General features: G+C 40.0%; 1 protein-coding gene across 1 annotated transcript in view; it reads right to left on the minus strand.

Annotated features, from left to right (window-relative positions):
- Nucleotides 1-12,857, minus strand: part of HSD17B4 (hydroxysteroid 17-beta dehydrogenase 4) — a 424,146-nt gene that overhangs the window by 331,033 nt on the left and 80,256 nt on the right. The window contains exon 8 of the mRNA XM_029620119.1: nt 11,541-11,728. Coding sequence (XP_029475979.1) covers nt 11,541-11,728 — 188 coding nt within the window. The remainder of the gene's footprint in view (nt 1-11,540; nt 11,729-12,857) is intronic.

The raw sequence follows: 12,857 nt of genomic DNA on the forward strand, positions 1-12,857 counted from the left end.
ACATTTTTTCCCATATTGTCCAGGAGCGTACAATTTCTTTTATGAGAGGAACAAGGGAATAGATTTTTTATTTCATTTCTTTCCAAAGTGCCGCATCAGCTACCATAGAATCATCAAGAAGTAGTACTTTATCATGGCCCAGACTATCCTTAACCTTGTATTTAAAAGTCTATTCTTCAGGTTACTGGTGCAGTGAATATAAAGGTTAATTCCTTATCTTGGGTTGCAGATCCTTTAAAGCTTTGTGCATCAGCACAGCCAGTGGTTGCTTTGGGGCCTTTATAAACTTGGATACTCCTGCAAACTCATCTTTTGGTTCTGGTTCATCTTGTATGGAGAAGGGAACTGAAGTAGCTGTCTCTTATTTAAATGTTGGAATGGATAAAATGTCCTCTCATGGGGTATTACTTCTGTTTCTGGATATGGATCTTCTGGAATTCCAGGTGAATCTAGAGGCGAGAGTAGTAGAGAAGATTCAGATACCAGTGTATGATACACAAGTCTGGGTATCAGAGAACTTGAAGGAGAGAGAGGAATGCTGCCCTTCCTTTCCATGCAGCAGTCTTTGGAATGGCATTATCTAAAATGGAGTTATCAATTGCCTTTCAAATTTTTCAAAGAGCTGGCAAGCACTGTGCTGATGGTAAAGGCACTTCTCTCATAATACCTAACAAACTCATGTCACATTTTTCCAACAAAAGCATGACATGTATCTGGTGGAAAAGATACTGAAGATGTATCAGACTCAGGTACCAGAATGGAAGGAGAATGCTCACCCTTATCTTAAGGATTAAAAGGTTTCGACCCATCCTTTTTAGATACTCTGAGCTCTGAGGAGGCTTTTGTTGACTTCGGAACTGTAGAAAGCTGCGCCGACTTTGGCACTGATGATGTATATGGCACAAATCTCTGCATCAGATGGGCATGGTGCTGTAAGCAAGTTTAGAGGTGCAGGGACCTGTCTGTTACGGGACACTTCCAATTAACCTCCCAACCTTACTTCACAATCCTAAGTCAGGGAAAAAATAATAGATGTGTTCTCCTCGGAAACAGACTTATTTATCAATCAAATTTGGCAGGATGCAGCATTTAGGAAATAATTCCAGTCTCTAACATCCTGGGCCACTAAGCACACCAGTTTTCCTTAAAGAAAGTTCTGTACCATGGGTGGTAAACATGTCATAAACCTGCTTAATATATGTTAATACTTATGGCTAGCTTACTTACCCTTGGTCCCAATTTCAGGCGATACCCCTCTGTTCACCTCTGAAGCAGACGCTGGCGGGAGGTCTGGAGAACATGTGCAAGGAAGTACTTGCTTTCTGGGTTTGGTATTGGCAGAGCTGGCAGCGATCCGGGAAGGAGACTGGCTTCTGCTCTGGTACTTGCCGGACTGTTTGAGGCTTGCTGTCGCCCCTCACTGTCTCAGACTCCATCTTACTCTCTGCACCTGAGCAGGGTGTCTCCTCTCTCCGGTCTCCTGGCCACATCTAGTCTTCTCCCTCCTCAATAGCAAGGGGTGCTGGTCTGCTTAGGGCTCCCCTTTCGCTCTTCTGTTTCCTTTTCTTTCAAGGGTCCCTTTCCCTGGTTTCAGGTTCACTTTCAGGGTCTCGCTCCTAGGTTCCTTTTTCATTATTCCCCCCCCCCCAAATAATACTTTCCAGATGATAAATATGCATGAGCTCATGCATAATCACATGGTGAAGGGAGGGTCTTTGCCACATTGCAGGTCTTTCCCCCCTCCCCATTTCTTTTTTTTTTTTTTTTTGGGGGGGGGAATTCATGCCACATTGCAGGTCTATATGCCAAAATGCTATTTTTCCAAAGGAGGGAGAATTTCTGACCTCTGGATTCTGTTGGCTGATCCATGACACCTGCTTAGGGGCTTAGCTGCTGTATTGTCCTTCTACCCTGGTCCTATTTACATAGGTATTTACAAACAGGCAGATTTAGATAAAGTATCCTTCAGCGTAAAGTTCTCATCAGGGCAAGATCTCTTGTTTTTCTACTGAGACTGCTTTTGAGGCCTGTCAATATGTCTGCATATTTCTTGGCTATTATGATTCATATTTGGTGCTTTCAGTGGTAAAACATAGGATATCTCCCTACAGTACCAATTCTTTGCATATCAACCTAGGCGCCTACAATGCCATATGCGCTTTCGCCAACACTGAAGGACCTAGTTCCTTTGTGAGAGAATTCTCTGAATATTTGGAGAATCTCTGCCTCTCCTTTTTACTCACTGGAGATTTCCTTTTTTCTCGATGGGTGAGGAAAACAACTCCCTGCCCTTGCATCTATGAGAATGGACCTGTATTTTTTACAAGGTTCTGGTCTCTGAGAAAATACGGCTGATTTACCTTCCGGTGAAGAGACTTCAGAAAATACCTTCAACTGTTTGTATCTGATGACTCTTGGTGACATTCTGGCATGGGTCTCACAATTAGCCACCTCATGAGTTGGTCCTAAACATTCTATACAGATCATATGCAAATCTACTATACAGATCTCTCTCATATATATATATAGGCAACATATTATACCTTACTAACACCAGAAGGATAAATGCTAAAGACAACTTCAAATTTTGTTTGGTTTTTTGTTTGGGTTTTTTTTTAATCAGACTGATGGCATTCAACCCAAGTGGGACAACTTCTGTATGTTTCTGCCACATTTTCTTGATCTCTGACTGCGTCTTAGTATATGAACATCTCTCTCTCTCTGTATATAGTACAGAATAGTCACTCTGTGCCGACACTGCTAGTAGCAATGCCATTCTTGTTTTTTTTCTTTTGCTACAATGTCTGATTTTCTAGCATCAAGTTATTTATCAAGAACTCTAGAAACATTCCACATAATCACAACATGTTCATTTTTCGCAATTCTGTCAGGGTCATGAATCCAGTATTTTTTGGCACCATGCTATTAAAGTGTACATATATACTTCAGGAACTACCCAGACAAGTCTTAGATATCAAAAATCCCCCCCACCCCATACTCATGGATTACATTTTGTCCTGGTAACTCATTACCCACACAAAATTTAGCCAGATTAAACAAAAAAGAGGAGGGGCATGGGGCATTCCAGGGGCAGGGCTTAACATTAGCCAGTTGGCACTATTATTCACTGCTATCTAGATATCCAGCTAAGTCTAGTTGGATCAGAGGGCTATCCTAAAGTTATCCGGGTACCTCTCTCTTTAGCTAAGTATATTCAATGGAATATGTAACCAATGCTGTTCTGTTGAATGTCTGAATAGTTACTTAATATGGAACTTAGATTCATGTGGATAAACCATGCTCCCTTCCTGCAAAGAACTTCGGACATTAGCATGCCACACCTATCTAGAAGATTGAAAACATTTCCAGGTTCTCACTGCAGAATCTGCATTTATCTGTCTTCTTCCAGATGTTTCTATGCCTCTTGTCCACTGTCCTGTGTCAATCTCTCCTCTAAATTCAAGCTTGCCTTTCTTTAGCATTCCTGTGTCCGGTTTTGAACTTCATGTGGTTCTTGAAGTAACTCTTTGTATATCCCACTATATTTGTGTAATGACCCACTAGGTTCATTACTAATCATGCCTTTAGTGACTCCTGTTAGCTAGGAACAGACAGTGTAGGCAAGTGGTAACATACCATGCCTTAGAGCCCCTCCCCTTGCGGGAGTTAGGATGGCCATCCTCTTGAGAGTATTTATAAGCAGCTCTCTACTGAGAGTCTGGGGCAGTACCTTTGAAATGTGAGTTAGGTGGCAGTGCAGGAATGTTTTTCTTAATTGGATTTTTGGGCCTACTTAGGAGGATCCAGGTAAGCCCTGCTTAGGCATCCTGAGCAAAGTCAGAAGGCTACACTACCAGTCCACTAACTGGCTGGTGGGGCTTACCTTTGAGTTGTTTTCAGATTTTGGACAATTTCCATGACAGGAAGCCTTGTGAGAACCCTGGGTGTCACCTGGGTATAGGGCACGGGGAACCTAGTCTCTTGGGGCCCAGGATAGGGAAGAACTGCCTCCTCTGCAACCTCTTTAGGGATCAGAGGAATGATTATGACCCAATTCAAGGATCTTCTGCTGTTTTTGGAGTAAGTTTGGGAAAAGATTTTTGGTGACCAGAGCCAGGAGGAAGATTCCTACTGCCCCTTCCTACCTGAGGAGGAACATTGAGAACTGCATGTTCCTAGAAGGATCCATCCCATCATGGAATTTAAGAGATTTAGAGAGATCAAAAAAAAGTTAAAATTTGGAAAGGAGAACTATGAGTAATACTGATTTGAGACCATTTGAGGACACCCTTTTGGAATCTTTAACACTGGGAAGAAAGGAATATGAACTGTGCATGGACTGTTTTCTGACTTTTTGCCAGTTGTGGAGGGGTTATTCCTGCCCACCCAAGGATACCCTAACCACTTGGGAGCTTCACTTATCCAAGCCCTGGAGAGTGAAGGCTTCCCATGGCCCTAGTAGTAGAGACCCATGACAAGTACTTGTGACTTGGATTGGCCACTGTAGGAGACAGGATACTGGGCTTGATGGATCCATCAAGCCCAGTATCCTGTCTCCTACAGTGGCCAATCCATGTCACAAGTACCTGGCAAGTACCCAAAAACTAAGTCTTATGTTCTTAAGTTCAAATAGAGGAAAATTCTAACAAGACATCATCTATGGTGCTAAAGACGGTTAACTATGGCATACAGTCAGTCAAGTAATTATTTTGGACACTAAAATCTGGGTCTTGAATGTGTTATTTGGCACTTACAGCACGCACAGGAGTAAAAAGGTATACCCCTCACAGGAGAGTTTACTGAGGCACCGTTGTCACTCTGGGCCCAGGAAGAGAGTTTCTTCTCCTCCACCCCCCACCAAGAAAGGACTCTGGCTCTGAGGAATAGTGACTTGTGCAAAGAGCTAGTGTGTATGATCCAGACCCAAAAGAGACATTCTTTTAATGACTCCAGAGTTTAGCCAGCACCTGGGAATGGGGTTACATTTGTGCATTTGCTACTTCAACTTTTTAGAAGAGCTTTTGCTCCTGTTTTACACATTCCGTTGCTTCTTTTTCTCCCAGTGCTGGTAGGACCTCACTCATTCTACTCTTCAAAGCACTTGTCCAAGTTTGATGATGAAAACTGAAACTTCACCCTGCTTGGACACTCACAAATAACTAGAACCACGTGCACCGAACACAGTGATGCAAACAAAGTATTAGCAAAGTACAAGCAACTTATGAATATGTTTGAGTAGGTGGGGGATATTTAGGAAGGGGAGAAGCATAATTTTATTCCTAAAGTAATAGGAAGAGGCATAGCCAGCAGAAGAGAAATTATGCCAATGCTTCTGTATAGGTTCCTGGTGAGAACTCACCTAGAATATTGTGCCCCATTGTAGAGCTCACAACTCCAAAAAGGTGACACAGGCTGGAGGTACTCCAGATAAGGGATACTAAGACAGTGCAGAGCTTGCACTATTTATCCAATGAGTCAAGGCTTAAGGATGTAAACGTATTCTCCAGAGAAAAGGCAAGACAAGCAGGAGACAACAAATTCAAATACCTTAAAGATATAAATAATGGACTACAAACACGACTTTTACAAAGGAAAGACTACTCTCCAGAACATGAGGTTACACATCATATGACAAACTCAGAATAACGTCAGAGAAAGAGAATGGATACATGAACAGCTCTCTACGTAAATTGGGGAGAGATAAATACAGTAACAGAATTCAAGAAAGCATGGGATAAGCACACAAGAATCTTAAATTGCAAAGAAATGAAGGGAAAGAAAAAGAAAAAACAAAACTAGAAACTGTGGCATTGCACAAAAAATGAAACTGGGCAGACTGGATGGGCCTTACGGTCCTTAGCTGCCATCGAATTCCGCATTTCTACAAGATAATTTAATAGAAAAAGCGTAGGATAAAAAACAGAAAGCCAATCTAATAAGAAAAAGTAGAAGCAATGAAACCAAGAAACTAGGCACGTCTGAACACACCACCTAACCATAAGGGCTTTAAAAATGTCCAGCAGTCTGTGCACCAAATAAAAATCATTTTAGCCAACAGGCACTGTTTGCTGTCCAGGACAATACCATAAATTTTAGATAGATAAATGTTACATGAAATGTCACGTTAAAAACCACAAGGCACATTTTTATACCTCTCACCTAATGCCACTCCATCAGGGATACTCAACCAGCAGCAAATTTTATGTTTAAATCTGATTTTTTTTATTAACACATTTGCAAGGTAACAAAAACACCATGGGCTGATGTTCTCTTCCCAGCCCATGTGAAACATTTATTAATCACAAACAATCATCCTGTGCCCTAAACCCTCTTCCCCCCCCCCCCCAACCCATTCCCAATATCATCAAAAACCAAGTTTTCCTCATGGAGAGCATATCATTTATCAGCATACCCAGTTGAATCTAGCATTCCATCCAACAGATTGAGCGTTGTCATTTACAATCAACATTCTGGCCAGGGGCAATAAAGACTAAGTACAAGTCCCAGATATTCAGAAAGTTCTGGTGTCTCAAAAAAAAAAAAAATTTATATATAGATATATAGACTATATATATATATATATATAGATATAGATATATAGATATATAGATATATATATATATATATATAGATAGATATAGTATAGACTAGTCACTACTAGGTTATTTTTATATGATTGTATTTTGGAGTAAAATGCTCTAAGGAAAAATGTATATTGAGTTTCTCTTAAAGAGGCATTTGGTGTGGGAGAATAGCCCCTCCCCACTAACCTAAGGATAAATTGCCCCCAAATGTCCATATTCAATTCTCTACTCCAACCCCTTCCTATTTCCTCAAAACGCAGCCCCTTTAGCAAATTTTGTAGAATGTTATATCAAAAGGGAATGGAAGACCCTGGTAGCCACTCTAAGTCAAAGATTTCTATTATCTCCCACTGCTCTCCTCCAAAGCTTTTAGATTCAATGAGTGTATATAATGCCTTAATTGGAGATATGAAAAGCTATGCATTGGAGACAAGTCAAATCTTCAACACAATTCTGGAAAAATTAAATAGTCCCCTCCTCAGATACAGCATAATACAAAAGCAATAGTCTATTTTTCCCCATTCCTTGCTAACTTTGCAAGTTGTATGTGGGGCTTGGTCCTCCTCTATACACACTGCCATATTTAATGTTCTATACCACTAATCTCCCCTTTCCTTAACCACATGGGCACTGTCTGGCACAAATATAGCTTTGGTACTTTGGGAGTATCATCTGATATAAAATGTAATCTCCCTATTAATCCCAACAAATTTATATCACAACTTGAGGTAAACTGCAAACAAGCAGAATATGACTTAACGAACTCTATCAAAAAATCAATTATAAAGAAAACAACCAACAGAGAGTGGTATCAGAATGTTATAAAGTGTTTCCAGTCTCATGGGCTCTTGCCCTTACAGGGCTGCAACCCCTCTCTTGGCTTCAACACCGTTTTTAATCACGTCATTTACCAACTCTCTGAAGGTTTGTCTATTTATTTCTTTTGTATTTTTTAAAGTGCAAAAAAGCCTCCCCTAAATTACCCGTATTATTTTAAAACATGCACCTAACATTACCCACTATCTCTAATCGTTAAAACATAATATTTCGCTTTAATTGTGCTTGTCTCTTTTAAATTAAAGCGAAATATGTTTTAACGATTAGAGATAGTGGGTAATGTTAGGTGCATGTTTTAAAATAATACGGGTAATTTAGGGGAGGCTTTTTTGCACTTTAAAAAATACAAAAGAAATAAATAGACAAACCTTCAGAGAGTTGGTAAATGACGTGATTAAAAACTGTGTTGAAGCCAAGAGAGGGGTTGCAGCCCTGTAAGGGCAAGAGCCCATGAGACTGGAAACACTTTATAACATTCTGATACCACTCTCTGTTGGTTGTTTTCTTTATAATTGATTTTTTGATAGAGTTCGTTAAGTCATATTCTGCTTGTTTGCAGTTTACCTCAAGTTGTGATATAAATTTGTTGGGGTTATATAAATTGAGGTTTTGAGCCAGCATATAATATAATCTCCCTATTAATGACAGGGATATCTATACAAGAATGTAGGAGTTTTGTAGTTTGAGATAAACATTTATAATTCTCCTTCTGCATTCTAGACACATCCCTATATAATACCACTCCCAAATACTTAAAAGAATCCCCAGCCCAACTAAAAGGAAACAGACTACAACAAAGTTCTAACTTCCTTTTGCAGTGACAAAGCTTTCATTTTATCTAGGTTGATTTTAAACCCAGCCAGTCTACCATTCTTAGAAAACTCTTCTAGAAGAGCTGGTAAAAGAGGTCCCCACATCCATGTGAATCAAGACATCATCAGCAAACGAAAGCTTAAATATTGGGGAGTGTTCATTTCCCATACTGATTCCCCTAATAAGCCTATTTTCCCTAATCATTTTTAAGAGAGGTTCTAATGTAAGAATGAATAATAAAAGAATGGGAAACCCTGATGATTTCCCATCAAGCGAAACTCAGATTGAGTTCCATTTGCTAACACAGAGGCAATCTGATTTACTATAAAATACCCTTACCACTTTACTAAAATACCCCTCTATTCCCACTGCTTTGAGAACTACAAACAAATTGCTAGTTGACCAGGTCAAAAGCTTTTGCATCATCAAAGCTTAAAAGCAATGACTGAAGCCTATGTCTGAAACTGATCTTCACCGAAGCTAACATTTGTCAAACATTATGCATTGAACTCTTACATAAGGGCATAAGAAATTGCCATACTGGGTCAGACCAAGGGTCCATCAAGCCCAGCATCCTGTTTCCAACAGTGGCCATTCCAGGCTTCAAGTACCTGGCAAGTACCCAAACACTAAGTAGATCCCTTGTTACCTTTGACAAATCCAACTTGCTCTTCTATCAAAGATGACAGCTACCTGGCCAATCAGCCATAATTTTTGCCAATATTTTAACTTCAAAATTCAATACTGAGATGGGCCTAAAAGACCCTGGTAGTAATTGATCTCGACCTTGCTTATGCAAGACTGATATATGGGCCAAATTAGGCAATAAGGGACAAATCCTGTCTCTATAAGCTCTTCATACATCACACCCAAGGACAATATCATCTTATCTCCCATTAGCTTATACAATTCCCCTGAATAGCCATCAGGACCTGGGGCCTTAAAAAGTCTTGCCTGCCAAATAGCCTGTTGAGTTTCTTCTGCCCGAATAGGAGCATTCAATATTTCCTTTTGGGAGTCCGTAAGTTGCCGTAAATTAATTTTTTCCAGATAATTATCTGACTAGCATCTACCGAAGTAGTGCTATACAAATCTTTGTAAAAGGAGCAAAGAATCCCACAAATATCTTTAGTGGAGTTTATGCCCCCAAGCTATTCCTCAAAGCCTTTATGTAATGCACACACATCCCAGTTTTTTGTTAAATTGGGCATAATGATAAAATCTCACTTTGTAGTACATGAGATACTTCTGCACCCTTTATGTAATAGGGAGTTGAGCTGCTTGAATTTCTAAAAATTAAGCTTTATTCCCCACTGTACTCAGCTTCATAAACTTTCTTTGCGGTCCCTAATTGTTTTTCAAGGCATATCACCTCCTTCATCAATGCCTTCTTCTGAGAGGTTATATACCAAATTATCTCCCCACACAAGACATTTAGCTGTTTCCCAAAAGAGAGCTGGTGTATCTCTCAGAGCTGCATTAAAAACTGTATGTTCTTCCCACTTTTGACTTAAGAATTCTCTAAATTTTTGATCCCTATAAAGATATCTCAGAAACAGTCATATGGCTCTCACTTCAACGTGGCAAAATTCTTCCACGTCAAGCCACACTGGGGAGTGATCAGATATCGCTAGTGGCCTTACCTCTACTCTAGTTACTCTCAAGGAAGCCTGATCCCCCTATGAGCAGACAGTATATGCATGAATTCGACCTATGAGCTCTGGAGATATCGTATATTCTCTCTGATGGGCGTAGGGTGCGCCAAGTGTCTACCAGATCTAGCCTGTCGCAGACATAAGAAACTCCTTTTGATGAATGATACTCTGACATGCTAATACCAGAGGACCTGTCCATTTAAGCACACAATTAAAGTCTCCACCTATCATAAGGAAACCCCAGGATTTGCTAGCCAGTAATTTCACCTGCTGAATGAAAAAAGGAGCATTGAAAAGTAGTTGGGGCATAAACATTACAGATGGTTACACACTGTCCAAACATTCCCACCACCAGTAAACATCTCTCCTCTGGGTCTATTATAGTCTTAGTAATTTGAAAGGAAAGTTGTTTCTCTATCAAGATTGCTATCCCCACTTTCTTATTTGGAGATTGGGAAGAAAACACCTCCCCTACCCACCCCTGCCGGAGTTTGTGTTCCTTCTCTTCCAGAGACATTTCCTGTAATAATGCTATTTGCATCTTCTGACATCGAAAAGCTAGCAATATTTTATAGCACTTATAATCAGAGGGAGCCACAGTATATTATATGCCATTACAAAAGGCTAAAGGATGGAAATGAGAAAAGCATGCAGAGGAATAACTTGCTGATGTAGCGGTTACTACCCTTAGCACGAGACTTGTAGATCACTTCCCTTAACCAATATGCTTCAATGATTCTAATGCAACTGCAACATTGCTCTCCACTTCAGTGGCAGGAAAAAGGGGGAAAGGGATACAGAAAACAACCAAGAGGGCCTGACTTATATGGTCTGGGTATTGATATGTAGACAAAGGAAAAAGCACAGAACTGTTTCTATGGCCAAGTTCATAAGCAAAGCAAGTCACGCAACAGTTTCTGAATTTTCAGGAAAGCTCACCACTCAGTAAAAAACATTGCTAGCTGCAATTATTTATGGGCACCATAAGGCTTGAGGATAACTGCACAAAGCAACAGTTACTACCCTTAAGAGAAACATGAGAGTAATCTGCACGGAGTGGCAGTTACTACCTTAAAAAGCTTGCTGGATAGACTGGATGGAACATTTGGTCCTTTTCTGCCATCATTCCTATGTTTCTAAGGTGCTGCATGGACAAGGAAAGTCTTTGCAATCATTTGCTCCTCTCACTTTCTTTGGTGATCATGATTGCTTCCTTTTTTTTTTTTCTTTTTATTGCTGGGGGAGGGAAATATTTTATTTTTAATTAAAATGTCACAATTTGCTTATTCTTCAGACACATCAAGTTTCAAGATTCCATCTTGTATCGGACACAGGCAAATCTTAATGCAAGAAAACATGCATTTTGTATTGCCCACAACTACGGTGTTGAATATCAATGTGTGGTGCCAATCCACAGCAACTGAAGTTTGTGTTAAGCAATGGTAATAACTCAGCCCCAAGCTGGGGCTCAGGCTGCTGCTCCTTGGGCTTGCTGGGGTTGGCAGTGATGCTGGAATACTGAAGTGCTGAGGGCTCCTGCGGTAAGGAATGATGCAAATACTGCTCTTACAGCGAGACCTGTCCTAGTGCACCATTGATAGCAGTCTGAAGCTTCAGATAAAAGGTTGACCAGGAACCTAGAGTCACTCACCTGGTGGCATGACCGTCTGAGTCAGTCTGGAACCTGCACAAGGTGCAATAGCATTACAGTAGATGTTGTATTTCCTGCCTTCGATGGCAAGGGTGTTCGAAAGACCCACAAGGCCAAGCTTAGCAGCACTGTAGTTCGCTTGCCCAAAGTTGCCATATATGCCAGCTGCTGAGGTAGTCATAATAATTCTTGGAGAAAAAAAAAAAAAGGGAAAAATGTTTCATCTTCATTTTATTCAGGCAACATTTAAATTTCATCAATCTAAAAAAAATCTCATCTGAGTCTCAATGGATCTTACAGTTTAGTCTCTTGAGATAGAAGAATCACATTAAACCAAGGTTAGAATGTGCCTTCATGTAGTTTTTACAATATACTTTAAGTGGCAACAAAACCATTTTCTAGAAAGAAAATAAAGCAAAATCAATAAGAGCCCCCACAGGGCTCTCCTGTCCCTTTTCTGGATCATCTTCTCTCCCCATTTCTCAAAAAACTTGAGGCTGTAATCACTGCAAAAGATGCCTCAAAGTACTGAGTAAAGGATCTCAACACATCTGTAAATGTAATATTGCAGGGTAATTTTTTTATTTTTATTAAATTTGCATAAAATTTCTACAAAACAAGATTTTGCTTAGTCATGGGGTATTTATTGTGTGTAGACTGAGGAAGGAAAGATGCATATTATCCATTTTAGAATAAAGCTGTAACATAACAAAATGTGGAAAAAGTGAATAAGAACAAAAAAAAAGTTGCCATACTGGGTCAGACCAAGGATTCATTAAGCCCAGCATTTGTTTCCAACAGTGGTCAATCCAGGTTACAAGTACCTGGCAAGTATCCAAACATTAAATAGATCCCATGCTACTAATAGCAGGGTCTATTCCCTAAACCCAGCTACACTAACTCCACTAACCACATCCTCTGGCAACAAATTCCACAGCTTAATTGTGCATTCAGTAAAAATGTTCTCCGATTTTGTTTTAAACATGCTATTTGATAACTTCATGGAATGGCCTCCTAGGCCCTATTATCTGAGAGTAAATAACAGATTCGCATTTACTCGTTCTAGTCTTCTCATGATTTTACAAACCTCTATCATATCCCCCTTCATCCATCTCTTCTCCAAATTGAACAGCCCTAAACTCTTTAGCTTTTCCATCCCCTTGACCAAAACTGTACACAGTACTCAAGGTGCAGTCTCACCATGGAGCGATACAGAGGCATTATTATTATTATTATTATTTATTTCTTTTATATACCGACATTCAATCGAGATATCACATCGGTTTCCAGATAACCAAGGGAATAGGGCGAAGTCCG

Source organism: Rhinatrema bivittatum, chromosome 1 (genome assembly GCF_901001135.1).
Source record: "Rhinatrema bivittatum chromosome 1, aRhiBiv1.1, whole genome shotgun sequence".
Lineage (NCBI taxonomy): Eukaryota > Metazoa > Chordata > Amphibia > Gymnophiona > Rhinatrematidae > Rhinatrema > Rhinatrema bivittatum.